Raw genomic sequence first — 26086 nt, 5'->3', positions numbered from 1 at the left:
ACACAGTGAGAATGCGAGGCCTACCTCAGTCAGCGTCTGTATCAGCATCTTCACATGGCTTTCTTTGAATGTCTTACAGCAGCCGTCATGGGCAAGGTTAGTATGGAAGAAGTACGGCTACCAAGGCTCATGCCTGAAGTCTGGATTCGATCTGCGTTTGAGGAGCATAAATACTAGCAGAGCTCACCCCCTGTTGATGCTTCAGCGCTCCATTTCCCTCTTTCGTTTCCGCCAGCATAAACAAGTCGAACGTACTCTCGTGGAAATATGTCTGATCCGATCTCGCAGGACTACCTCTACACTGTCCCGCTCGTCTCTACTGGACAACCCAACATTCCTGGCCCTGGCCATAACAGCACTACCGTACTTCTGAAGAATCTGAAGCATTGCCACACAGCTTGGCATATCTACTTCAATGACAGGGGCTTTCACAAGTACGTCCTCATAGCCCTCTCATCTTCCATATTCAACTGGGGTTGATGTCTTCGGCGAATATGGTACCCTTGCGTAGCCATGCGACGCACCAGCTGTTTGCAAATTATGCTTTAGGTGCCTCTGGCGAGTTACTCGAGGAAGTTTATGCCTCTCATACGGCATATTTACTGCCTGCTAAGCCGAGTCCTGAGGCTATCACTACTAAGAGCTTTTTCAACCACCTCGAAGACCCCGAGTACGTCGCTTTCCCCTACTCTCCTACCGATGTCTTTGTTTCAAAAGTTCTTGCTCTTTTGATTCTCACTGATACGAAGGAGTTATGCTGATAACGTATTGACATGATTAAAGATATTACAGCGGCTACGTCGCGTTCTTCGATGACTACCTTGCCACCCACTCGTATACCGAAGCAATTGAACACTTCATCTTCTCCGATGAGTTTAACTACGGCACCACCATCAAGTCCAGCGCCGGCGGACAGGCAAAGCCTGAATATCCTGAGATGCTTAACAGACTATTGGGGGGCATCTTCCATCCGATGATCCACGTTGGTTATGGGATCGAATTCGGCGTCAAGGGACAGCTTGCGGAAGGTCAGCCATTCTTACATTCTGGTGCCCTTGAACCTCAGCTGAGAAATACGACTGATTAGGCCTGGGTCATACTGCCGTTCACATCAAGCACCAGTCGTCCCTCATCCCCCCTTCTCTCTTCACATCGGCAAACAACTCCGATGACACGCTTAGCAAACTCACTTCCTCGCTCTCGATCTCCAACGGCACAAACGGAACCAAGGCCTTCTCTCCTACTCCGAGGCCCACCCTTCAAATCTTTCATCGCATCCTGACTGACCTACGCATCACCACCTGCGTTTCCGAATTGGCCTCCGTGAATTTGTTGAAGCGCTATGTTCACGTCATCGACAACTATGGAGAGCGCATCCACGAACTCGTAAGTGAGTGGCATGAGGGCTGGATAAAGGACTCTACAAGTGAGGCTGATGTTGAGAGGAGGCTGGAGGCGATGGTGGAAGAGGTTGTTGTGGGTTGCACGCTTTGCTTTGGGGTGGGTGGATGGGCTGGTCGTGGGGATAAGAACGACGCGATGAGCGCGGATTTCTTTTTGTATGTCCATTCACTTTCACTTTTACCTTTTTGACGATCAGTGTATCAGAAGCTGACTTGCGTTGTGCGGATACCTGTGATAGGAATCACCTCGTCACCTCAGCCCTCTTCCTCTTCCCCTTCCTGCTCCCCAACACCCCTTCCGCCTTCGACCCACCCCTCTCGCTCTCGAATCGTCTCCTCCTCCTCCGTACCTACCTCTCCACTTGTCTCGCATGGTACATCTCCCGCGGCCGTCCTGCTCTGCCCATCTCTGCATTCTACACCTCTCCCCTGACCGCCAAATACTTGACCGCCCCCCCTTCTGCCCCCTCTCCCGACACATCCGAACCTACCATGACCTTGATCATGGGCGCAGGAAGGCAGGATGTCGGACCACAGAAAGCATTCAAAGCTGGGGGAAATGCATGGAATAGGATCGTGCAGAGTGCGCTCGTGCATCCGGACGAACATTTGTGTAAGACACAGAGGGCGTTGGCTGAGTTCGCGAGGAGGTATGGTGGGAGGGCTCCTGGGTACTATGGTGACAGTTCTGGTAAGGAAGAACAACTGGACGGGGTGGAGAAGTTGGATGGGACGGTCTTTGTGAGAGTGGCAGGGCTGTGTGGCGAGAGGCTGGGGTGGGCTTATGAGGGGGGTGAATTGAGAAATTGGGATCGCGATGGGTTTTTCTAGGCATCCGATAATTGTACGGTAGTAAAATATCGTCACCTGCGAGAGCTTTTGCGTATGTGATGTGTAAACCAGTAACTTGGTACAATGAAAGACACTCCATGCCCCCACTCTACTTAATCTGTGTGGCACCCTCTCGGCGCCACAATTACGTACTGCTGTATGTTACCAACTTGATCGTTTTTCAACTTCTGTCATGTTCGTTGATGCCCGTTTTTCACTCAGTGGATCACATTATTTTATCTCCGTCCATAGCAGGAACTAAGGACCATCCCAGACGACCTGCTACCCAAAGAAAATGGTTCTTAGGGAGATTTCGCGACTGGATCGTCTATATCTAGGCTTCCAGAGACCGAAATAATCATTGCTGCCAGGGCCAGTGGTTCACGAGACTTATATGGTGGAGCGCTCGTCCGATATTCTCAGGCCGGAAGATGTTTGCTCAGGGCTTTCTCAGCGAGGTGAACCAGCAGCTACAATCGTCCGACGGTATGTTACTCGGCTGTAATCCTCAAACTCTAACGTGTACACTTATATCGTTGTGTCTAGTGCTCATAAACCTCTAACAATAGGCTCTCATTCCCCGTTAACGAAAGCGCATCGTTGGCTACCCGCTGGACACTCCCACATCCTTATACTTAGAAGCCATATAAGCATCGAACGACACTGAGAGAAATGGCGTCTGAGCTTTGGACAAAGATGGCGGGAACGTATCAGTCGACGCCATTGGAAGGAAAACTAGTTCTTATCACCGGGGCGACGTACGCTCATCGTCCCTTTTGTGCACCGACTACCTTGCTAACCATCAGGACCTTTGTTTGCCTTCGGTCCTTATCCTCCTAAACCCACAGTGGAGGCATCGGTCAGGCCACAGCACGTCTCCTCGCATCTCGCGGCCTCAATGTCGCAATCCACTACTTCTCTAATTCTGCCGTCGCTGACTCGCTCGTCTCTGAGCTCACATCGCCAGCCAACACAGCCCTTGCACATGGTCCAGTCAAATCCATAGCCTTCAAGGCCGATCTGGGCGACATGGATCAGGTGAGGAAGATGTATGAGGAGGTGGTGGAGAAGATGGGGCACATAGATGTGCTATATAATAATGCGGCGATGAGTGGCAAGAATTTGGGGATTAAGGGGCGAATTGGGGATATCGGGTTGGAAGAGTTCGAGACCGTCTGGAGGACGAATGTGCAGGCGAGCTTTTTGGTGAGTCTTATTCTTCCGGTTTGTGGCCCACTCGAATTAGGCAGATAGGGGCTTTGTGGCGAGCCATTGGCATAGTGCTGATCATAGATTTTCTTGGTAGTTGACTCAGTTGTGCATACCCCATATGGAGGAACAGAAGTTTGGACGGATCGTGTTCTGCTCTAGTATTGCTGCAGGTTCGTGGCTTCGTGACATCACCCTGCTTTTCGCGCATCCTCTCATACCCTCTTCTTCATCCTGTTAGCCACAGGAGGCGTTGTCAGCCCGGCCTACGCATCAAGCAAGGTACACCTTCTAACCTTCTGACCTTCTGGGTTGCACTTAAACTGTAGTCAATCTTCCTGTCGTATCAACAACAGTCTGCTCTCCACGGCATCATGCATTGGGTTGCTAAACAATACATTAAATGCGGAATCGTAAGTACTTACACTCTGATCCTCGGAGTCACATAATTTATACACCCCGACTTGCAATAATCTCACCTACTTACCCCTCGCGAATAGACTTGCAACGCCGTCGCGCCGGCCCTGATCGCAAACACTTATATGTTTCCCGATCCTACCGAGGACCACAAAGTACATTCTCCCCACTCCCTCTCCTTCCGCCAGACACATTGCCTAAATTACTCCGTGTGTGTAGAACCTCATCCCAATGGGCCGATTCGGTATGCCTGAAGAAATCGCGGCGGTGGTCGAGCTGCTGATTAGTAACTCGTACATGACGAACAAGGTGCATTTCACTGACTCTTTAGTCCGTCCATTCGTATTGCTGACCAGATTATGGACATGCATCGCGCTCGACTAGATCATAGTCGCCGATGGTGGGATGCTGCCTTCAGCCCTGGCCTGAGAATCTATCAGCACGGAGAAGAGTGCGTACGATGCCGCATGCTGCTAAGTGTAGATGTGTATTGTAGGAGTAGCGAATAACCTGGGATGCTGTGGTACTTATGGACTTCAACACGTTCATTCGATAGATCATTGTAGTAACTATCTTCGCAACTGGTCCCAACCAAAGGTCACTGAGAACCGAACTCCAACGGCTCATTTTTATTCGCAAAGCCAGGGTAGTAGCATGATCGGAATGGCCGGTATGACTATGCTGGCAGGGTAATGTGATCTGAAGCCAGACGAATTATGTCCGAGGTAACATCTTCGAGTTCTGTAAGTGTCTGGCAGGTGAACGTCATGTACATAGCACAGATGCCATTTGCGATATATCCAGGAGACATCTGTTTTCTCTTCTTAGAATCCATGTCGCGCTCGTCAGCTTGAGGAAGCCAGATTATAGCCAGCTGGGCCCTGGCAGTGGTGGTATATGAGTCGGAGGGAACGTGAACATGCACGTGCACTTGAACGAGCCAAAGGTCATTGGCAGCGACTAGCGCTAGATGATTTACGTAGAGACGCCCAAAAGGTGACATACGCATATACGCACACAGATACAAGCACGAACATCTGGTCAACGACTGGCGGTAGCCAAAGGCTCTTTTCATGCCCAATCTAGCCTGGTTATCAAAACCACGACCCAACTTTACCCGAGACACAGATCTCCTTCGTATCCTTTCGACGAGCCAATACTCATACCAAAGAAATGTCGAGCGGCATGCCGGGCCTTCCATTGAACATGGGCGTGACGATACCGCTCGACTTGAAGGAATACTTGGTCTTCGCGGGAGAAAACCGGAATTTCGAGATCAAGAGGGAGAGCACGACCTCTATGTAGAGTACACAATCCAGACGCAGTGAGCAAGCAGTGTTTGGAAAAAGTAGTGAGAATCAATAGTACTCACTCATCTCAAGTTGCGAAAATTTGAAGCCGCTGTGATTGCGAAGGCATTCTAGAGTGGTCAATATCTTTCAAAGGAAATAGCCGATATTCTGGCAACAGAGTACTTACATGCACGCCCGTCCTCCACCTAAAAAGGTCAATCTGCACATCCACATTATCAGCATATATCCACAATATGATACACTTGTAGGCAGAGGGTACACGCACGTATTCGAATAAACACCCGGGATTCCGGCGTTCGCCACACTCTCAGCAAGAGGCGAAAGCCATCTTTCAGGTTTCCACTCATGAGCGTCCGGACCCCAAATCGACTCGTCGCAGTTAACGCCTTTGATGCCGACAATGACGTTGGTGTTTTCTGGGATGAAGAGCTCGGAGACTAGCTTGTCCTTCATGTGGATGGGGGTTCCGACGGGTAGCACGACGTCCTTTCGTGTCCTACGAAAATTTGAAACAGAGATTATAAGTGAGCATATAGGACCGTCATAGAAAAACAAAATGATGGAACATACGTTCGGAACATGTGGAGTATGGGAGGATGTCTGGAGAAGTTGATGGTCAGCAAAGAAATCATCAGCTACTCAAGAGTAACATAAGGTCGTTACAGGCGAAGACTCTCCCGACAAACGGCCTCCAGGTATGGCAGCTCGTGCAGAGTGTCATAATCCAGATCACCATCGCTCTCCTTATGTGCGTTGGTAATCTCTTTGCGTAACCTATCCTGAGCGTCCTGATCTTCAGAAAGGGTGTGTATCATCCGTGACATTGCGTTGGCTGTTGTGTCCATGGCCGCGAAGGTGAGGGTACTATGTCGTCGGTAGGGTCATGTCTTCTACTGTGGTAAGAGCAGTCGGAGAAACAGAAGACATACGACATTTGAGCTGTGAGCTCAGACTCAGGCAAGCGGTCCTCTGCAGAGGCTTCCATGTTTGCCTTGACTACATATCATACAAACTTCAGCCCATCTCGGAAAACGAAACATAGTGGTAGTGAAGTGCTTACGAAGGATACTCATGATATCCCTTCCTTCCCCCACCTGGTGTATAACCGCATCATCTCCCTTCTCCAATGCCACCTTCTTCGAATTCAATATCTCCTTCGACTTCTTGTCCATAATATCGGACAACTCGATCAACCTGTGGAGCCTCTTGAAAGGGATGGTCTGCGAAAACCAACGACGGAAGCCTGGAGTTCCAATCTTGGAAACCCAAGGGAGGAATTGACGGATGAGATTAACGGAAGCCAAGGTAGGTCTGCTCGAATGAAGAGGTCGTCTCATCGTTAGTTCAGTAGGGAAAAGGCAAGGTAAAGGGATGGTACTGACACGAAATCCTTTAAAGCATTGCCCCATTCGTTGGATGAATTCTCGTCAAGAGACTCGAAAGAATATCCCAAGCCCCCTTGACCAACGAGCTCCAACGCCACACGAGTCATCCAGTCCGAAACATCGATTTCTTGAGAGCCATCGGCGATCTTTCTCTCGAATATATCACAGAGCTATCAAACATTAGTCAGGTTCATAAACTGGAATGCATAGGGATGATGTCTTACATGGTGCCCGATGCCATAGAAAATCGGTAGCATAGAACGCATGTGCTTGGTCGAGAACACAGGATTGAGGAGCTTTCGCTGTCTACGATGATGTTCACCACGGGTAGAAAGAAGGCCCAGACCGAAGACTAGGCTATTGGATCTGTTGATATCGTCACGGTAAGTATCTGTGTGCCCTGACAACAGCGAGAGGCCGATAACTTGCTCGATGAACATATCAGACTCGTCGTAGATATACTGATCCTTGACAAGGATGTGGTGCAATGCTTTCGGGTCACTGACATACAACTGCGTATCCTGTGGTGATGATGGCGAAGATGTTGACACTGGTCAGCTCCAAAGAAGTCCCAAGAGACAAAGAAAACCACTCACACCAAACAGACCCCATATGCGGACGACCTTCCCGTACGTTCCAATCTCCCGTAGGAATTCCCATGCGTCGAGATTGAATATCTGTTTAAGATTGCCTGGATGCGACACATAACGCTTCGTCAAACGATATATCCTCACGGTTCTGAATCCGCAAACAGCCACTCACCGGCGATGAGAGACGTCCGCGGTGGTCCAGGAACGTCATGCAAATGGGACTGTCTGAACCATTGTCTCACAGCCCTCAACACCAAGAACAGACCGCTTAAAATTGGCAGAGACACTAGCCCGAGCAGGACCTGAGACATGGTGGGTAGTACAGCTGATGGAAGCAAAAATAAAAGGGGGGGTCAAAGCTACACGAAGCACTCGATGGTGTTTATAAGAGAAGTTCGGGCAAAGTTCAAGAGCGAGCGAGTTCAGGTGAGGAAGGGAGAAAGGCCCATTGAGCGGTGCAATGGATTGTTGAGGCCCATCTCGACACGTTACGATGTGCCCTGCTTCGGAGTTCGTCTGAGGAGAGAAGGGCCCGGGGCATCGCAATGAGAATGCTACAACAACTGGTTGAAATGTCAGCGTTTGCCGATGACGAGCGGAGTCCAAGAGCAGTGTAGAGGCCAATGACAAGTGCACTGTTGTGCAATCGGTGCGAGACGTTGCAGCTTTGATTCTCGTTCAGGTCGGGCTCCAGGGCCTCGTGACGAGACAATTGAAGGCCCGACGTTGTTTCGAAGGTGGACTGTTGTCAATGGAGCTGACGAGGGGGAAGGAGATGTAGGCTGACGGACGGGATGTGGTTCCGGGTGAAGGATGGTGGTGCTTTCTTGGTGACCTTTCCTTGGTGACCTGCTCTATTCAAGGGAATACCTAGGGTTATCGATCATCTACCATGGTTGGTTTGAAGAAGTGCAATGAGTCACCAGCGGTGCGAAGGAGGTAGAGGCGAGGCACGGAATCGCAGTGCCACCTACCATGCATACCGTAGATTACCGTAATGTATTAAAAGTACGAGAAACAAACAAGAATACACGAAACAAATACAGACGCTCACTCAACACAAAGCGGAGAAAGCGCAACAAAGCAAAGTCCTGTCTTCGATAACTTAGCACGCAAATCACTCGAACTGTTTCATACTGAAAGGTAAAACGACGGCACCGCGCATGTCATCACCGGGGACTTGCGGCAGCAGCAAGTCGCGCAAGCTCTTCACTACCCCCGCTTCCCACCCGCTCATACCCTCTTCTCCGCCCAAATCCGGCGTTGTCTTCCGACGCGTGTTCCAACTCATCCCACGTACTGTTCCTCTTCGGTGTCGCAGACTGGAACACACCACCCTCACGACCTCCCTCCTTCATCTTCCCGTAGCTCACCGCGTCTTCATCTACGACGATCGCTCCAGTCCTGTCGTCCAGCTTGAATCTCAATCCCGCAAGTTTGGACCTCATGGCTGCTTCATCGTCATACGGGAAGAGCGCATCTCCGAACCCAGAGTGCGACGTCTGGGAAAGAACCGTGCCGATGGAGCCGGGAGGATGTGTGAGATAGACTCGGCGGCGGGCGGAGTGGTGTTGTATGTGTAAGGCAATGGTGCTCGTTCCAAGAAGAAGGAGTAAGGCCGACAGGATGTGTGCGGATAGAGGCCTAGAGTCATGGACAATGGATGGGTCAGACTTTGAACATTCAGATTGAACATAGAACTGTACGTACTCGATCCAAAGACGCGGAGGTAACTGGGTCAAGATCGCCGGTACACTTTCGTTGACGGCTACGAAGTAATCCGACTTGGCCGCAAGAGCCAGATGTTGTGTCTGTAAGGTGAAAATATCAGCAGTCAAGCATTTGAGTCACGCTGTCCATGAGGTCTGAAGGCATACATAGACAGATTCAGTCAGAGCCAAGAACCCAACGTCGTCGTCGTTGTCGTCGCCATCGCCAAACACTGTCGTGAGTTCAGGGTCAATCTGTAAGGCGGCTCTGAAGATCGCATTCACAATCCCAGTTTGGATGGATATCGCTCTCGCTGCCACGCTCGCATCATAGTTATCCCCAAGGTCGAAGACCACCCTGTCCGAAGGATCACAATAAGGATATAGCACATATGAATCATCTACAGGAACCCTCACCCATTGGGAACATATCCTTTGAGAGGGCCATCGGCGCTGGTGACGTTGTTATCCTGTGAGAACTCTGCAAAAGACTCCACTGCAATCAAACTTCCCGTCGCAATATCTGCTACCGCCACGACGTTGTGCGCCTCGAGCGTCGGGGCGCAGAAGATCCCCTGAGCTTGTGGTCCCGCATCGGTGGTAGCATCATAGAACCAAAACATCACGGGCTGGAACTCGACAAAGCTCGGTAAGGGGTTTGGCGACATATTACAACTCGCATAGGACATGTTTGCGACTCCGTATTGCTGTGGGCCGTGGGAAGGGTCCAAGGTCGATGTGATGGTACAGCCGTCATATCCGGCGAGCATGGTGAAAGCGTTAGGCGATTTGGTTACCAGCTTCAGTACGGTTGGTTGTGAGCACCCAGGGGAAACCTTGATGCCTGTTGTGTTGACGGCGACGGTGCCGTTCCCAGAAGTGTCGCTCGGGACCTGCAACAAACGCGATGAGATACGAAAGGGACGATTCACAGTCAGTGAGGCGTACAACAAACTGAGCGACTGCCCACCCTCCCAGCACGAATGGAGGGTCAGGAAGGCCATTGTAGGCTACGAACGAGTATTAGCCCACGGTTCAGGATGGGTATGGCGATGGAAATACCTGATGCTTCGGCAAACTGAAGATAGCGAGATGAGGCATTAATAGGCAAGGTATTTAAATGGTGAATCACATACTCCGGCCGCGGCAGAGAAGGCGGTAAGGTCTTCGAAATTTGGTGAGAGCCCGATAGCTCGAGTGCTAACAACTTCCGTGACTGAAATAAGGTCCACACGGTCAGTACATGGAGTATCTACGGGTGCTAGTAACTCACAAGAATTTTGCGGACGGTTTTGTATTGAGAATATCGAGCCAGCCAAAGGTTGTAGGACATAGGAGCAGAGCGTGGTAAGCGTCGAGACAATGACGAGTACATGTCTCCATTTCCCGGCGTTCCAGAGTACGCGCACGCGACTGGGTGGATGCGAATGAACTCTAGAGCTTATATCGTGATGAAAGGGAGGTGGACGCACTTCATAGAAATCTGAGCTTGGAAACATCAGAGATCAGGAGATATCATTAAATCGCCGACCGGTCCCACTCACATAATCAAGGAGAAGGGACTCTTCTGCCCGGACACGTCCATGAGAAAGGAGAAGATACGGCTACATGCCGGGACGCTCAATAGGTGCCGCGAGGAAACTTCAGCCACACGACATACCTGCCACCACCGAATGGCCCAGTCGAATGCTTGAATCAGGAAGACGAGCGGGATGATGAGCAATGTAGGGAAGAAGGACTATGTGGACAGCCGTCAGCGCCACTCTAAGCGCACATCATGAGAAGTCCCTACCAACAGAAATTGCTGTGACACAAATGCGAACACATTCTTAGGTGGTACAGAAAAGCCTTGAAGAATACCATGCAACATAGGTTAGACACAGTGAGACTTCATGCCCGCCCGACTGACCATCTTGTTTCATTGACAAGAGCAGCGCGATTTCAAGCGCAACTGCAGTCGCGATCATAACGCTCGCTCCTCCAATGACCACCCCGAGTCTCAACGTCCATGGTTCCTATCGTACATCATACAGGGTCAGCAATCATCAGTCCGTTGCTTGTGCCCAAACCTCGATGAAACACCCACGTATCGTTCCAGCCTTTTTGATTCGACACCTGGCGTCGGAATGAAGGCCACAGAACTTCTGAAGCTCGACCTGACACTATTGCGTTCCGTCGCGTCCGTCTCTTTCGACAGAATGGACGCTGGAGGGGATGCTGGAGGAGATTGAGGCCTCAAAGAAGACCTGTTTGGCACATCCGAATATCGAGGTAGACTAGACGACAAGCTCGGGCCACCAGCTGAAGACGCGCTTGATCTACTTCGAGAAAGATCCTGAGCGGCCTGAAGTTCATTGTTGTCTTCACTCGGAGGCACCTTAGCATCGCCCTCGATAATCATGGTGCCAGTAAAGCTCGAGTGTTAGGCCTGTAGCAGGCAGCTGCTCCGACGCTGGTGGTCGTGGAAGGAAGCAAAGACGAAGGATGATGCATTCGTCGGAGGGATGCCTGCTGGCCGGCTGATCAGACGCTTGGAAGGTTCATGGCGGTGTGGCGCTTCCAAGATTAGTAAAAATTGATTTATAGACTTTCCGACAGGATGGCGTCATAGTCAGTAGGACTCTTGGCGGGTCTCACGAAGGTCTCGATCCGGGATGGAAGGCGGTGGTGCCTGAGAAAGTATCTGAGTGAGGACTGCAGCACCCAAGCATTGAAGCAGTACTGATGCGCTCTCGAGCTCTGTCTGATTCGGACAGCATTTCAGTCTCTCGAAAGGATGCATGCGTACGCTGAGGATGAACCGGAAAAACTAACGATATTGACCTGGGAAAGCACTATAAATCTATGAATACAACAATGGTACGTAGGATCCGAAGATATCCAAAAATAGCTCGCCGGCGATGGCGGTTGAGCCTGAAAGCGCCCCAGATAGGGCAGAAAAGAAACAGACATAGCAGAACGATGAGTGTCATCTACGCCTCTATTCCAAGGACTGTCCAGAAGGGCTATGCAGAAGGAACCGGTATGGAGAGAACGCGAAACCATTAGAAATCCAACCCGTTAATTGCCCTCAGCCTTTGCATCGTCCACGAGCTCGAGGACCTCCTTGGATTCGTTCATGTTTACGTTCCCGGGCATTAGTCGTGACTCGTGATGGGCTCGGAGGAGGCCTTCTTCTAAAGCAGATTCGCCAGGATACTCGAGTGAGACCTGAGTAGATTTTGTACTCGACGAAGTCTCCTTCGTCAACTAGCGTCGTCCTCGTTAGTTATTGTGATTTCTAGAACGGACGATGCGATGAGATATCTGGTGGGCACGGACACTTACAATGATATAGGTTGCACAGGCCAGGATGACGATCATCCCAGCGATGGATAGGAAAGGTGGTGTGATATGGAAGAAAATGTGCTCGAGGGCAAGAGCGAATATTATCTGCATGATTCCATTAGCGACATGGATTGCGATGAGGATGCTGCTGGGAAACATACCTGAATGTAAACACCCATACTTCCCCGCCCAGCAGTCTCACGTTGAAGTCCCATTACTAGGAGGCTCTGTAAAACACAGAACGATGAGTCAAGAACGAGAAGATAGAAGCAAAAAGGACGAACCTGGGCGATAAAACCGAATATACCTATCATGGCGAGCATGGCGAGCCATTCCGGCCGCGTAGGGACGACGAAGTGTTCTTTCGTGACAAGCATCCTGTATTTTGGACGTGATTAGACGAGCGTCTGTCGTACTGTACAAAGGATACTCACGCAATAGTAGCGACGACGACACATTGTGAGGCGAATGACGTCAAGGAGTGGAGCGGATGGGCTCTCTTCCCGATGGCGGCCATCGAGGTATCTGCACAAACACAGTGTTCAGATGATGCACGAGCTTAGACGAGGCGAGTGCTTACAAGCGCCAGTAGCGCCCAGGACACCGATTAAGGCCACACTATGGGAAACGTCTGATGAGCATGAGACTATGGCGCCCAAGACAACGTCATACTCACCCTACAGCAACCAACCGTTGTTCTGGAGTGCCCGTGTCGCCAGTCGCACATCGTCCTGCACACTCAGCAACGTCACTAGGTAGGGGAACTTGGTGTTCTGACGCTGCTCCAAACAAGAACTGCGGCCGTGCGATGAGGACGACACCGAAGAAGCTGCCCACTACACCAGTGTCGTCAGATGAGGTTGACAAAGAATATGATCAAAATTGGGAACGCACATCCTGCCAGACCCTCCTTCAGAGTGAACTTCTCTTTGAGGAACAGTGCACCGGTGACGCCCGTGAAGAGCGGACCAAGGAATGTGAGCACCGTAGCGTCTGAGAGCGACAGGTACTGTAGGGAGTAATAGACACCAAAGAGACCGAAGAACCTAGTGGGGTATAGATGATGAGTGGGTAGTAGAATGCATGTCGTGTGACGCAACGTACCCTGAGAATCCACGAAACAGCAACCATAGCCTGACGCCTTTCGGACCCAACATCATATCGGGGACATTCATGAAATACCTACACCATCGTCAGAACATCGAGGAATACTCATATGAGAAGGCGTCATACATATAAGTCATGCAGCATATATATGTGATACCCTGTGCAACGACAGTCCCATTCAATTGAGTCTGTGTTATTCTTGTTTCAGCAGCGAGTGTGAATATCTCACCATCCTAACCAGCACGAGCTAGGGCGCAAGTCAGCGCTACGCCCGTATAGGATGACAAGATCGACTGCATGACGCACCTCTAGTGTCGACACCGGTTCATCCAGGCTATTCAACTTCTTCACCGCGACGTTCATCAGCGCAAAGAAAAACTGAGACGCCGCGACCAACAAGATCCCAGTGTTGCTCTTGAACGTCGTCACAGCTCCTCTCCACACGACCTTCGCCCTCGACAAACATCTCCTCTTGCTCCCACTGCACTCCTCAATCTCAAACGATTCGACAGGAGACTGAGGCACGGGGATAAAAGTGACTCCTCCTGGACCGGACGTCGTGTTCACGTTCCCCGCTGTTCTCACAGTTGATGCAGGTGGTGGAACAAATGCCTCATTCTGCTGTAGAGCCGTGTACCCCGAATGTATTGAAGGCATTAACAGCGAAAGAAAGGCGTGTTATCGTGAACAAAGAGCGAAGGAGCGCCAGGAAATGAATGAATGACTGGCTAGAGATGTGGACTCGTCGTCGAAGACGATGTGAGAACGGCTCCCCGCTTAGCCCCCTTGGCCCATATAAGATTGGTGCAGGAACACCATCGAAAACGTAAATAACACATCGGAGCAACATCGGTGGGGCCCAAAAAGGCACAAATAGTCATCATCGTTCTCGGCCCGACCGATCACGAATACTATTTCGAGTGGCGTATTCGCCGTTTTGTAAAGCGACGAAACATTGTGCTTGACCTTGAGAACGGCTGAGGAAGTGTGGGTAGGTCGTAGACAAGGATAAGTCAACCCTAGCGTCTCTAGAGAAGTTGTAGTGAACTCGGGTTTTGCGGGCAATCAGCAGGGCTAATAATGACGGAGCAGTACAATATTAGCACTACACTGTGAGACGCAGTTGAACTTGTGCACCAATCGCTTTATATCACAAAGAAATGAGAGATGTACAGACTGAGCTAAAAGCAGCGGACTTCCGTCTCAGCAACCGTGAATGAAGAACTTCAACGACGAACAATCGGACTGGGACGATGGTGCCACTGGGTTTAAAAGACGTAGTGGCGATCCGTTGAAGGGGCATGAACAGTGATCGGAGAGTTGTCGAAATGGATGAAAGTCGCTGTTAGTGTAGGATTCATGAGTAGATATACAGGAGCGAGAGGGAACACCTGGAATATCGTGGTGACCGTCACTCGCTAAACGTTATAGACCGTAGACGTGGCGGTACATGGACGTGGCGACATCGTGGGAACACGACTTGATCCAGCCGCCCGCTTGGGCCACGTCTTTCATCCTGGACATCCTGAAAATTTCCGTATCAATTTTCGTTTCTATTGCTGCAACCTTTATCTAAGGCGAGGGCAACGACGTCGTCGTGCCCTTTTCCTTCCTCTTCTACATCCTCTGTCTCTCGCTGGCCGCTGACAGCCTTTCCTCCAGGTTCGTCCATCGCAGCCGAGTCTTGTGTCAAGCTCTAGGCTCTGTAAGTTCGTATTTGCTTCCATTCTTGTGGCTTTCCCACTCCCTGAAGTTCGAGGCGGGAAAGACTATCACCATCAGACCCGCCATAGCTGTGTTTGTGGAGGACTGTCCGCATCAGCTTTGTGGCATGTTTCTTGCCACAGGCACGCCACCCGCTAGGACAGGTACAATAATTGCGCGTTCACCTTCGCCCACAGGTCTGTGAGGCCTCCCGCCTACTTGCTCTTTGGCTTCGAGATACTAACTCGGCCCAGCCTGTAGATTATGCACACTGGCATACTTATTACGTGCAGTTGCTCGTTCATGTACTCTCAGTCTCCTGTGAAGCCTTGTGAAGACTGGTCCAAGAGTGTACTAGCTTCTGCGCGATTGTCGGTGTTATTGTCTCTCGCATACAGTAATACTGTGCTTGCACCTGGTCATTATGCATCATTATACTCGGCCGCCTTCCACGCTACGTCCACTTGTTCCGTTGCTGTGGCCATGTCGTCTCAGCCGTTGTCTATGACGCTGGCCGCACCAATGTGCTCTTCAGCGTACCGTACCCTCCCGAGTACAGCATGCGTCCTGGCGCAGAGGACAGCATAGCGCTTCGAACCGGTTCGTCCGAATCGCACTCATGGCGAGGACCCCGTACACCTTATTTTTCTGGAATTCGTGATCCCTCTTGATCCGCGCGGCTCATCCGTTTACGAAGGCGAATCATCGTCTTCTCTTTCTTGCGCAGGTTTCTTTTGCGCTCGTACGACCTGTTTGTTGACCTGAAAGCACGGAGATTCGAGTCGAGCGCCGTGAGCTTTCTCTGTGCGTTTACTTGGACGGACGCTGTATATCATGAGGTTACCTTGCGAGCGTGTAAAGCAGACTAAAATATCTTTCGACTCGTCTCGTTGACTCCTTTTGTGTCCGCGCGGAGCCGTCCACTGTTTCCGAAGAGCACAATTACCCACCGAACCCTGTATTGACCGCCTATTCTGGCTAGCGCTAGCGTCGTTGCTACCTCATCGACCTCATCGGCATTCGCCTCGAATCATCTTGTACCACACACCCAGTCTTCTCGCTGCCCTGCGCGACGACTGACATCGGCCGACTAACTCTGTTACTCCGCCAACTCCAATGGCTAACCGTCCCCAAGCCATCCTGCACATATGTTCGGCCATTCTACCCCAGCGAGTGTTCTTTGCCATGAGTCTTAGCGCTTTCTACCACGAAGCTCCATACGCAGAATGCCGATAGACTCCGCCCTTCGTCTCTGTTTCTTCCCTTCGCACACTCCGACGCCGTCCTTGGCTCATCATCCCATACTTTGTTCAATCAGATTAAGATAGTCGACCCTGATGCGCTCACTGATTCCATCGCATTACGCACGATCCCACTCGTCCTGACCTCGGACCAAATATACAGCAACCAATGTCTGCTTGTGTCTGTTGTGACGATGCATCGCTACGACTATGATTAGGTTCCCTTTGACGCTCGGCGGTGCAGTTTGTTTCGAACTTTGTCTATCATGGGTCCTGATTCGTTCTCCGAACTGAGACGGCCGTGATCCTTCCTCATCGTGCGATGATTTGTTCAAGCAAGCTCTTTGGTTCTTCCTGGCATCCTCTCGAAACCATTCAGCGATGCTCTTTGATGCTCCACTGCTGTCGTGCTGCTACTGCAGTTAGAGGGTCTCGAGGCACATTAAAGTGGCATATGGTCTCGGACGCGTGGGCGGGGTCGGGTATGGATTTAGGGTCGGCGTTGCGATGATTGTCATTAACTTAGCATCATAATTGTATGGGGCTACGGAACGGATGGGTTCGGACTTCCGATACTTAGCTTGAGGTTTAGCGCGGAGCACTCTGGAGCATTGTTCAGGAACCTTCCCGAGGGAAGCGCGAAGGTTCCAATTTGGGATGATGAGAAGCATATATTCTAGGAGGCGTCGTTGATGAAGTTCGCGCATAAACTTATGCGAGGTTTGTTGAAAGGGAGGGCTGCGATGTGGCGCAGCGTATGCTTAACTGCGTTCATCTCACGGCTCAATCTCAGCTCATGTTGAACGCTTTGCGAAGTTCCAAGATACCTTCCAATAGCGGCCTCATGTTCTGACACTCCCATGCACCTGATTCTTTTGTGAGCGCATTGCGGGCTACATGGTCTGACACACATTGACCGGTCTCAATCGTGAACACCCGTACGTATATGCATCCATTCTGTCACGGTGCCACCTATTAGCCTTCTCCACCTCCTGCCTTCCCGGCCCATGCCCAAATCCGTCCACAATACACGACTGCTCCTCCCGGCACCCTCGTTCCGTGACCCATCCGTGGCCCACGACAATCTCATCCTCCGTTGTAGTACAACAACACGCATCGCCCATAACTGGACCCATCTTACGTTCGTGCGGCCTCCGCTCTTCGCACACCCATCCTCGCGAACCGTTTCAGTCTCCCATCGACGTCCGCATGCATCACGAATCCCAACCCCGTATTCAGTGGCGTGTTTTCTGCCTCGTTCCCCGCTCTCTCCCTCAATATGCACAAAACACACACCGATGCCTAACTTACGTACCACGAAAACAAAACCTAAACAAAACCGACCACACAGGCCGTGTTAGGCCTTAAGCAAATGTCCAGCAACTGTAACAGACGCACAGCTTCGAGGGACCTCGACTCCCGGCCTGTTTACGAGAACACCTATCCAATCCTATTCTTGGTCGCAGCATTGTTCGCCGGCATCGTCGTCTTAACGTCGTGCCGGCCGACATGCGTCCATTCTCCCCCGCAACTGCACTGCTCCGTACCTTCCAGTCGAGTTTCGGAACCGTATGCTTTACGGGATAATATGTTGTCCGCCTACCTATCTGCGAGACTATCGGATCTGTTTCTTGTGAAGGTTTATGATGGCGCGTTTTAATTATTGTTACAGTCGCAGGAGAGGCTTGTACTGACTGTGTGCAGATTCTACTCGAAGGGCTTAAACCATACGGCATCTTCAGGCATTTTGTCTGGCCCGTTCGCGTGAAAGATGTGGTCTTGGCCTCTCATCGAAACGCGAAGAAACACTAAGCAGAGCTTGGGCACGGACTCTTGGTTCTCAGGGTCTTGAAGCTCGAAGGCTGGACCTCTTCGTGATGGTGCATGTCTCACCGGTGACTGCTCACGGTGATCTTCTGAATCTGATACGTATACCCTCCTCGGTGGGCTAGACCTGTACCATCAAATTCTTCCTTGTCGAATTCTTCTCTGCGACCCACTGCCTACTCTCTTTGCAATGACTGACTGGACGAACTTCTTCGAATCTAGGCTCTTCGAACATCGACATTTCGTTCGCTCGCCACCATGATTGTGGCACCATCGCCCTGTCCGAACCTTCGCATCTTTGCTCCTCCTCATCTCCCAACCTCCTGAGCGTATCTCTCCCTCCACACACGTACATAGCTCGCTCGAGGTTCATCATAATCCTACGTCACCGCACGACCCACGCATTCAACTCCGACTTGCCCGTCAATGATTCATGATCAATTAATCTACTGGCACTGACCTGACCATCCCAACCGCCGGTAAGTACGTATGTCCAGCCTCTCCTGTCTTCACTTGAGCCCCAGAGCCACTCGGACCCGTGCCACGGCCAACTGAGGCTCGAACTTCAACGGCACCGCTCCAAAGCCCATAACTCCACCCTCGGAGTGTCCTCCAGGGAGTGCTCCTATCCAACACCCACTAACACTTTAAACACCGCGTCCAAGTCAGTTCAAGTCAAGTCAGGTCAAGTCATGGTCCTATCCTTCCTGCGCGCACGGGCGGTGACGACAGCTCCTCGTCCGTGACGGATTTTAGACTTATTATTATCCGAATCCGAACCGAATCGTGACAGACACTACCACCGCGTACCTCTTCTAAATCCTTCCTCCACGTCAACGCCGTCCAACGTCCAATGTCCAATCCCATTGTACTTACCAAACTGGCGCATATGGACAGATCATACGTAGATGATCGTCGACGTCCGAGTCGTCGCCCTAGCTAGAAGCCTCGCGACACCAGCCATGGCCAGTCTTCTAGCTTCCAGAGCGAGCAACGGACATTTGCATTAAGTTACTTAGCATCGAGGACCAAGCTGTCAACCTCGAACGTCGCGAACCGTCACTTTCAAACTCCTCTCGTTACCGCCGGCATCCTCGAGCTACGCCACCCTCGCCACACGCTTCCACTGCGAAAGGGTTCCATACTGCACAATGCAATGATCCAGTGGCCTGGGCCTGAGGGTCATCGAGTTCGATTTTTGAGTCAATACACGGTGGGTGTTTTGCCACAACCAGCCACTTGCGGAGGCTCCCACGAATATTTTCAAAGGCATACCTGCAATCTCGAACACACACGCACGCAACTCAGAATGTCAAAAGTAACAAGGTAGCATAGTAGCATAAACGAATCGCAGCATACAATTCCAAGGCAAGGCAAGGCATACATCCTACTCTTCCTCCTCCTCCTAGCCGTCCCCTCCTGCCCTCCCTCGCCAACCGTCCAACCCACCTCAAAAATCCTCAAACCCTCAAATCCACCACCACGCCACCACGCCCCATCGCATCCACAAACGGACGGCAAAAACCAAGCTCCAAGCTCCAAGCATTGATCACCAAATCGAAAGAACCCCGTTCAAAGCCACAAAGAAATCGAACCCCACCACCAAAAACAAAAAAAAGCAGTAATGATCGATGAATCATGATCACAATCACAGAACCGGGGGAAAAAAAGGAAAGAGGAAAGAAAATATGTACGACATACGACAATAATATATGTACTTTTTATCTGAGTGGGCGTCCCTTCTCGCTTCTCGCTATTTTGCGTATACATACGTGTGCGCGGGTGGGAAAAGGGGACGCACTGGCCATGAGTCGGAATCTATGTAAAAGTCGAGACGAGATAGAATCTGAGAGGTGTGACACGAAAGACGAAAGACGAAAGACGAAAAGACGAAAGACGAAGCTTATGTACTTATTGCGCAAAGGGGAACAAACACCAACAACGCGCGAAGTATAGCATAACTTTATATGTATCTAACAAAAACAACAATCGAATTACGAAATTTCGAATGGAGGACACGACACAAGGGGTAGGAAACAGGGGGGTAGGAAACAACAACAACAGTAGCAGACCACGGAGCATCAAGACACGAACAAGCACGGAGCACGGAGGGACACACGGATGAGAGGTGAGAGGGGAGGAGGGAGACAAGCAGACACAGACAAGCAGACACACATCGCACCAGATAGCGGTACGAGTAAAAAAGAAGAAAAAAAGTAATAGTAGAAAATAGCTGTAGTACGCAGTCATTGGTCCAATCCGAACGGGAACAATACTTTTGGGTGGGGGGTGGGGTGTTTTTATGTATGTCAACCTCGCAGCGTCCATGGGCATGGGCGTGGGCGACGGATGACGTCTACAGCGAACGAAAACGAGCAGAGAGAACGGCAACGAAAAGGCCGAAGGAAAAGAGGCCCCGAAAACGAAAACAACGATCCACAACAGCACAACAGCTCACTCAACTCATCATTGCTGCTGCTGCCCATACCCTTGCTGCACCTGCACCGCCTGCGCATATCCCTGTCCGCCGCTCCCTCCCACCGGCACACCCTGGGCCTGGACGCCCTGCCCATACTGCTGAGCATACGCCTGCTGAGCCTGCGGACTATACTGTTGAGCCGCTTGCTGGGGCTGAGCCGGTTGCGCCGTAGCCGCGACCTGTTGGGCGGGGAACGAATGCTGATACGCCGTGTACGACTGTGGCTGCTGCTGACCCTGCTGCACCTGCTGCACCTGCGACTGAGCAAGTTGTTGTTGAGCCGCCTGTTGTTGCTGCTGATGTTGCTGCGCCACGACCTGCTGCTGCATCTGTGCCCAAGCGGGAGGCGCAGCGCCCGTCGTAGGCGTGCTCGGTGCAGTCGAATGCGGCGTCCCGGTCCTGCTCGTCGACGTCGATGCAGACGCAGAGTTCGTTCGGGAGTGCGACGAGGAACGGTGCATGGACGAGGCGTGGGCTTTTGAGTTTTGTAGGCATTCGTGTTGGCCAGAGGCGAGGAGGGCGAGACCGATGGCGCCGTGGTCACCAGAGTGTTGGTAGTGGTACCCTATACGTACATGCCGCGTTAGTTAAAAGCTATCGAGAGAAAAACAATCAATCATTGATACTCACTGAGGCCGTTCATATTCTTATATCTCCTCTGGCACTCGCCCACCCCGCACGCAAAAGGCCTCAACCGCCTCTCCGCCTCCCTCTCCACCTCCCTCATCTCCCCCTCCGTCATATTCATCCCCATCCCCAATCCATTCACACCCTCCACGACTCCACCCGCACCAACTTTCACCTCCAACCTTCCCCCGGCGCCTCCCGCGCCATTCGCTCCGGCGCCTCCGTTCGCAAGTGCCTGCCTCTCCGCCCGTTCCGCCAACAGCGCCTGTAGTGCCTCGAGATCCTTCGGAGGCGCAAAGTTGCACGAGCCGTGCGTCATGTGATACTTGAGCCCGTTCGCCTGCTTGTACGACTTGTTGCAGTTCGGCTTCGGGCAGCGGAACGGCTTCGAGAGAAGGAGAGAGGCGCCGGGTCGGGAGGCGATAGAAGCAGCGGCAGCGGCGGACGCATTAGCAGATGACGACGACGAGCCAGAAGCGCGTGGCGCGGGCGACGACTTGCCCGATTTCTTGGATGCCTTTGCCGTAGACGACGACGCAGCGCTGGAGGACGAGGACGCCTGGGGCTGGTACGTCGCCGGGGTAGCGGTCGCAGAGGCGGACTTCGGGGACCCGTCTCGCGAGCCGGCGGGAGTGCCGGCCGGGGTAGTGTGGTTGGAGAAGAGTAACGCGGGCGGAACGCACCCGTAGGGCGTCGAAGGCTCGCTCGCAACACCTTGGCCGTTTGCACCACTGGCACTCCACTCGTCTGTCGACATCGAGGCCTGCTGTTGCATCATACCGGCGGCAGACATGCCAGCGGAATTAGGAGTGTTGTTGTACTCTGCGTAGGTGGAGTAGGCATTGAAGGCGTCGGCGGGTGCGTTGGAGCGCTGAGCCATGGAGGGAGGGAAGTTGCCAAGGGGCGACGAACGAGAGGGAAGGACGGTGGTGGTGTCGAAGGCGGAGACGGGGGACGGACATGATGAGGTGGGCTGCGAGTGGGGAGAATTGAGGCTGAGCGAATTGAAATTGAGGTGGGAATAATTCGGGTGCGGTTGCGAAAGTGGGAGGTTGGTCTGGAGATTGGAGAGACCGGCGGGAGGATATGCCGAGTTGGAAGGGTAAGGGGTGATGGTGGTAGAGAGTGGAGTCTGTGGTGGCGAAGAGGCAGAGGAAGAGGGTGATGAGTCGAGGTCAAGCTCCATGTCGTCTGGATCAAAGGCACCGACTTGGGACTGCTGCTGCGGATGCGATGAGAGATTCGATTGAGGAAGGGACTGCTGCTGATGGTGCTGATGTTGCTGTTGCTGCATCTGTTGTTGTTGTTGCTGCTGTTGCATATCGAGCTGTAATCGGAGATGTTGTTGCTGCTGGAGACTGAGTTGCTGCTCTGCGGTCATGTAATTATTTGGCTTGACGGTCGTGCCTGGTGCAGGGGATACGTATGCGGCTTGCTGGGTGTATGGGTCTACGACGACGACGTGACATTCCTCGAAGTGGTCAACGAGAGCGTGGAGATCGGTGAGATTAAGGCCACAGCAAGTGTAATTGCGGCACTAGGTACGACGCAAGTCAGGCGATGAGACAGCCGAGCGAGGTATGAAAGCAGTACTCACGAATTCCTCCTCGCGTTCCATGGCGCTGAGGGCATTAATGAGGGAGCCACGGTCACTTTCTAGCGAAGAGGAGAGTTTTCCGGCTCTGAAGTCGGTGGGACTGGGCGAAGGAGTTAGACAGGAGGCGAAAAGAGGAATAAAGGAGGCTGATACACACTCTAATGGGCCGAGAAGCTGACCAGGGGAGTTGCCTGGGTGGTAGAAACGGCTGCCAAAGGAGCCAGCTCTCCAGGAGATGGGGGAGCCGAAGAAAGGACGGGTGTATGAGGCAGGGTTGGCGTTGAAAGAGCCGTTGTTAGTGTAGGACGAAGAGGCCATTGTGGCGTCCTGGTCGACGGGGAGACGGATGGGGCGGGCGCTGGAGGCCATGATGAGCTCGATGTTGTGAACGACGACGAGGGGGCGGGATGTAGCGTCGGGGGAGGGTGTAGACGCTGTGTGCGTCGAGTCGGGAGAGCGTGTTGGGGCAATGGATGGAGGCGTTGGGTATATAAGCGTGCCCGGCGCTCGACTCTCCCTCGGCCGTGCGAATCTCAGTCCAAGCCTCTCCTCCGATCTCCGGTCCGATCACCTCCACGCGACGCCAGGCGCCCCATACTCGGCTCCCCGCCACATCCCTCCCCGACCCCGAACCAGCCAATCACTGTCCTCTCAAATCCCCAAACCGGTTCGCTTCGTGCCTGCTTGTAAGGACCCCGGCCACCGCCCACAGCACCCGCCACCCGCTGCCATCCCGCCGTCGTCCCACATCGCCGCACTGCGACGAAACACAGCCCGCGCAGCCTCCCCGCCCTCGTGCGCCTCCCGCACGCACCGCCCCATCGTGCGCCCTCCTCGTCGTCCCCCGTAACGCCCCCGTCTCTTTGTCTCTCGATGCGGACAGTTTATTCGTGTACTTCCTAGCGGTATGTAAAGTATGTGGCATTATGTATTGGCGTGCATCCATGCTTTCTGTCCAGCGGAACCTCCTCGTCGTCCATAAGCGGATCTTATCCTTCCTGCCTCAAACGCCTCAACCACACCAACTTCATTGCATCGCTTTATCCTCCGAACGTAACCTGCCGTTACGCACCTGAATCTGAATCATCCATCCATCCATCCATCCACACCACTCTTGCGCATGTAGCACGCATACCTGTGCTCACCCTCCCGGCTACCCCCATACCCGCCTTCGTCAGCTCATCCACTCTCACTTGCTTGGCTTGCACTCTCCCTCTGCGCTCTCCCTCTCCGCTCTATGTAGTACGCAGTCGCAGTCGTCCATGCTCCGAAGGCGACCGTTCGAACACGGACCTCAGGAGCACCTACGACCGTCGATTGCAATCGTCGATGATCGTCCACGATCGTCCCTCGCCCCGAATCTTCCCAATCTTGTCTCCCGAATTAGGCAATCCGTAACTTACCGTCTCAGACTCGTAAGGCGCTAACGGCATATATGCAAGATCCCCCTTTGACGTTTCGACGCGTCCAACTCTAATCCGAATTCGTGCGCTCGACCTCGACCCGACTTCGCCGCTTCGTGGCTTAGGCTTATGTAGGAGGTGTACTCGAACGACGACGACAACGACACGAGTCTGTCTACGAGGCGTTTTGTGTTCTAGAGTCAGCGTTCGTGTTGTTATTCTTGGCCGTCTCTTTGATGATCTGATCTGTCGCCTCCAACCTTGCGCCGTTCGTAGACGACTGAGTTGGATCCACCCGTAGAGTCATGACGCCGCGAGCAGCGCTGCCTACGTGCTCTCCTGGACATCGAGTATCTCAATGAGGTATACATGTATGGCAGCGGCCGTACAGCTCGGCCGTGCTGTTTGAATCCCGGATCGATTCCAGCGTCTGCTTGTAGGTGGCGTTCCAACCGGTCACGTGAGTTCCGTCCCTCCTCAAGCTTTATTCTCTGCTTTTGATTGACTAATCACTTCACATTCGTCGTGACTCAAACAGAGTGAACGGCCAACATACAGTAAGTCGAAGAACTACGCATGCTTAACTTACATATGTAGAGTGAAGCTCCGACTTCACGGGTAGTTCATATGTACCCCGTCGTGACTTACTGTAAGTTAGACGAACTCCTTCGAGCTCCAACTTGCTCCATCGAAAAGCCCGGCGCATTTCATCTCCGTCTCTCTACTGCACAATCACCCGTCGCTCGTTTCCCCAAGCTTGCCCCATTACTCCATTCCTTCGTTCCTCTCAGTGAGTCCCGAAAGCTTCGGGCTTCGTGACATTATCCTGGGATCTTAAAGTCTACTATGAGCAAGTACGATCACACCGGAATGCTGTGTAGGTGTAGTAAGGCCACTGTTTCCGTTTTCCGTTTTTTCGTTTCTGTTTCTGTTGCGGGTGGGCTTTGTTAACCTATAACACAGATAAATCGATGCGGACGATGTCAAAGCTATATTGTGGCTTTCGTACCTTACGAGAGGTCGACGCTTTGACGCTTCAACGGTCGCCGGCGAAAATAAAATTGTAATATAATATATTAAATTCACCTTTCACCAGCCGAGACGACAGGCTCGACTCTTTACGAGGAGACTCTGAGTCTGATGATTGACTATCCCGACCGCGACGACACTGAGCTTCGTGCGGTCGACTCCGTATGGCTGGTACTAGACGTAAGTACGCAACTTCCAGTCAATGTAATCTATTCGTTCTTTCTATCTTTTTGAGATCTGACATCGACGACCAGAAGCGCGGTCGTTCGACTCGGACACAGACGCAGGCCATTATTCGGATTCCGATCTTTCTCTCGAGTTCGTCCCCTTTCGACCGTCCTATGGCTCAGCGCTCAACCTCAAGCCCAAGTAACCTCACTAGATCTTTCTCCTTTCGAGTATGCTGACTGTGTGCCTTTTTGAACATTTGGATCTTGGTCCTTGGTCATCGGTCGGTCGGTACGGATGGATATTTGCGTCCTGGTTGAATATATTTACATAACTTGGGATATGCTTTTCTTTTTTGGATGATTTCGGCTCGACGGTCGACGGTCAATGGTCTGTCTGTAGGAGTGTCTCACCCGCTCGGTAAGGCGAAATATGTCCATGTAGTACAGCCTTGGACCTCAGCCACTTTCGCAACTCTCCTTTTCGCAACGTTTATGATCAGACTGAGACCTCCGTGCAAACGTTCGGATTTCGCTCCAGTCTGATACTACTACTACATGTGCGAGCACATATAGGAGGCCGGGAAGTCCGATTATTTACGCTCTGTTGTTGGCTGGTAGTCACCTAGTCTGGAGGGCGAGGTTCCAGGCGAGCTTGCAAGGATAGCGGTAATACAGAGTGGACGCAGACTGACGACTGTGATTATTGATTGCATGAGCA

At 52.1% G+C, this 26086-nt stretch overlaps 8 protein-coding genes across 8 annotated transcripts; 4 read left to right on the top strand and 4 right to left on the bottom strand.

The window, feature by feature from the left end:
- Nucleotides 1-267: 267 nt before the first annotated feature.
- STEHIDRAFT_60186 (uncharacterized protein) lies at nt 268-2234 on the top strand (the record flags this gene model as incomplete). Its single annotated transcript, XM_007305670.1, has 5 exons — nt 268-434; nt 512-670; nt 784-1049; nt 1088-1559; nt 1643-2234. 5 exons carry the CDS (start codon nt 268-270, stop codon nt 2232-2234), a joined length of 1656 nt encoding a protein of 551 aa, XP_007305732.1.
- Nucleotides 2235-3080: 846 nt separating this feature from the next.
- On the top strand, nt 3081-4244 carry STEHIDRAFT_60314 (NAD-P-binding protein; the record flags this gene model as incomplete). The annotated part of the gene is made up of 5 exons (XM_007305683.1): nt 3081-3458; nt 3541-3616; nt 3685-3725; nt 3800-3856; nt 4080-4244. Coding segments are annotated over 5 exons (717 nt in total), but the record flags the coding sequence as incomplete, so codon positions are not given.
- Nucleotides 4245-4841: 597 nt separating this feature from the next.
- On the bottom strand, nt 4842-7494 carry STEHIDRAFT_122867 (cytochrome P450). The gene is made up of 13 exons (XM_007306021.1): nt 7321-7494; nt 7155-7249; nt 6988-7079; nt 6783-6924; nt 6556-6728; nt 6234-6484; nt 6103-6169; nt 5837-6037; nt 5744-5773; nt 5439-5669; nt 5340-5372; nt 5233-5261; nt 4842-5157 (listed from the first exon to the last, which is right to left on the bottom strand). Exons 1-13 carry the CDS (start codon nt 7457-7459, stop codon nt 5021-5023), a joined length of 1620 nt encoding a protein of 539 aa, XP_007306083.1. The 5' UTR covers nt 7460-7494; the 3' UTR covers nt 4842-5020.
- A 590-nt stretch (nt 7495-8084) lies between these two features.
- STEHIDRAFT_148200 (uncharacterized protein) lies at nt 8085-11392 on the bottom strand. The gene is made up of 14 exons (XM_007306020.1): nt 10944-11392; nt 10767-10872; nt 10650-10705; nt 10518-10595; nt 10402-10461; nt 10330-10340; nt 10131-10270; nt 9994-10073; nt 9920-9935; nt 9806-9867; nt 9275-9750; nt 9026-9215; nt 8859-8959; nt 8085-8792 (listed from the first exon to the last, which is right to left on the bottom strand). The coding sequence occupies exons 1-14, from the start codon at nt 11256-11258 to the stop codon at nt 8318-8320; spliced, it is 2166 nt and encodes a 721-aa protein (XP_007306082.1). The 5' UTR covers nt 11259-11392; the 3' UTR covers nt 8085-8317.
- Nucleotides 11393-11917: 525 nt separating this feature from the next.
- On the bottom strand, nt 11918-13948 carry STEHIDRAFT_158638 (DUF6-domain-containing protein; the record flags this gene model as incomplete). Its single annotated transcript, XM_007306019.1, has 12 exons — nt 11918-12106; nt 12185-12289; nt 12346-12411; nt 12469-12562; nt 12619-12709; nt 12765-12802; nt 12861-13020; nt 13079-13230; nt 13289-13366; nt 13418-13449; nt 13521-13538; nt 13598-13948. The coding sequence occupies 12 exons, from the start codon at nt 13946-13948 to the stop codon at nt 11918-11920; spliced, it is 1374 nt and encodes a 457-aa protein (XP_007306081.1).
- A 5426-nt stretch (nt 13949-19374) lies between these two features.
- Nucleotides 19375-23216, bottom strand: STEHIDRAFT_148199 (uncharacterized protein). Its single transcript, XM_007306018.1, has 4 exons — nt 22924-23216; nt 22767-22866; nt 21173-22706; nt 19375-21107 (listed from the first exon to the last, which is right to left on the bottom strand). The coding sequence occupies exons 1-4, from the start codon at nt 23133-23135 to the stop codon at nt 20530-20532; spliced, it is 2424 nt and encodes an 807-aa protein (XP_007306080.1). The 5' UTR covers nt 23136-23216; the 3' UTR covers nt 19375-20529.
- A 19-nt stretch (nt 23217-23235) lies between these two features.
- On the top strand, nt 23236-23616 carry STEHIDRAFT_158636 (uncharacterized protein; the record flags this gene model as incomplete). The annotated part of the gene is made up of 1 exon (XM_007306017.1): nt 23236-23616. The coding sequence occupies one exon, from the start codon at nt 23236-23238 to the stop codon at nt 23614-23616; it is 381 nt and encodes a 126-aa protein (XP_007306079.1).
- Nucleotides 23617-24796: 1180 nt separating this feature from the next.
- Nucleotides 24797-25571, top strand: STEHIDRAFT_112450 (uncharacterized protein; the record flags this gene model as incomplete). The annotated part of the gene is made up of 3 exons (XM_007306016.1): nt 24797-24959; nt 25266-25382; nt 25453-25571. 3 exons carry the CDS (start codon nt 24797-24799, stop codon nt 25569-25571), a joined length of 399 nt encoding a protein of 132 aa, XP_007306078.1.
- Between the last annotated feature and the right edge of the window lie 515 nt (nt 25572-26086).

Source organism: Stereum hirsutum (genome assembly GCF_000264905.1).
Source record: "Stereum hirsutum FP-91666 SS1 unplaced genomic scaffold STEHIscaffold_10, whole genome shotgun sequence".
NCBI classification, from domain to species: domain Eukaryota; kingdom Fungi; phylum Basidiomycota; class Agaricomycetes; order Russulales; family Stereaceae; genus Stereum; species Stereum hirsutum.
Note: the sequence above shows the minus strand (reverse complement) of the source record. Positions and strands in the feature narration are given on the sequence as shown.

Excerpts from the sequence above, each read along its gene's own strand:
- STEHIDRAFT_122867 (XM_007306021.1), bottom strand. The coding sequence starts at position 7,459 with ATGTCTCAGGTCCTGCTCGGGCTAGTGTCTCTGCCAATTTTAAGCGGT. Across the intron at positions 5,373-5,438 it reads CCGGGTGTTTATTCGAATAC|ATTGACCTTTTTAGGTGGAG; the intron begins GTGCGTGTACCC and ends GTGGATGTGCAG. Across the intron at positions 5,262-5,339 it reads GGTGGAGGACGGGCGTGCAT|CGGCTTCAAATTTTCGCAAC; the intron begins GTAAGTACTCTG and ends TCGCAATCACAG.
- STEHIDRAFT_148200 (XM_007306020.1), bottom strand. The coding sequence starts at position 11,258 with ATGATTATCGAGGGCGATGCTAAGGTGCCTCCGAGTGAAGACAACAAT. Across the intron at positions 8,960-9,025 it reads CTCTGACTGAATCTGTCTAT|ACACAACATCTGGCTCTTGC; the intron begins GTATGCCTTCAG and ends TTCACCTTACAG. Across the intron at positions 8,793-8,858 it reads CCTCCGCGTCTTTGGATCGA|GCCTCTATCCGCACACATCC; the intron begins GTACGTACAGTT and ends CCATGACTCTAG.
- STEHIDRAFT_148199 (XM_007306018.1), bottom strand. The coding sequence starts at position 23,135 with ATGGCCTCCAGCGCCCGCCCCATCCGTCTCCCCGTCGACCAGGACGCC. Across the intron at positions 22,867-22,923 it reads CAGCTTCTCGGCCCATTAGA|TCCCACCGACTTCAGAGCCG; the intron begins GTGTGTATCAGC and ends TCCTTCGCCCAG. Across the intron at positions 21,108-21,172 it reads TAAGAATATGAACGGCCTCA|GGTACCACTACCAACACTCT; the intron begins GTGAGTATCAAT and ends ATGTACGTATAG.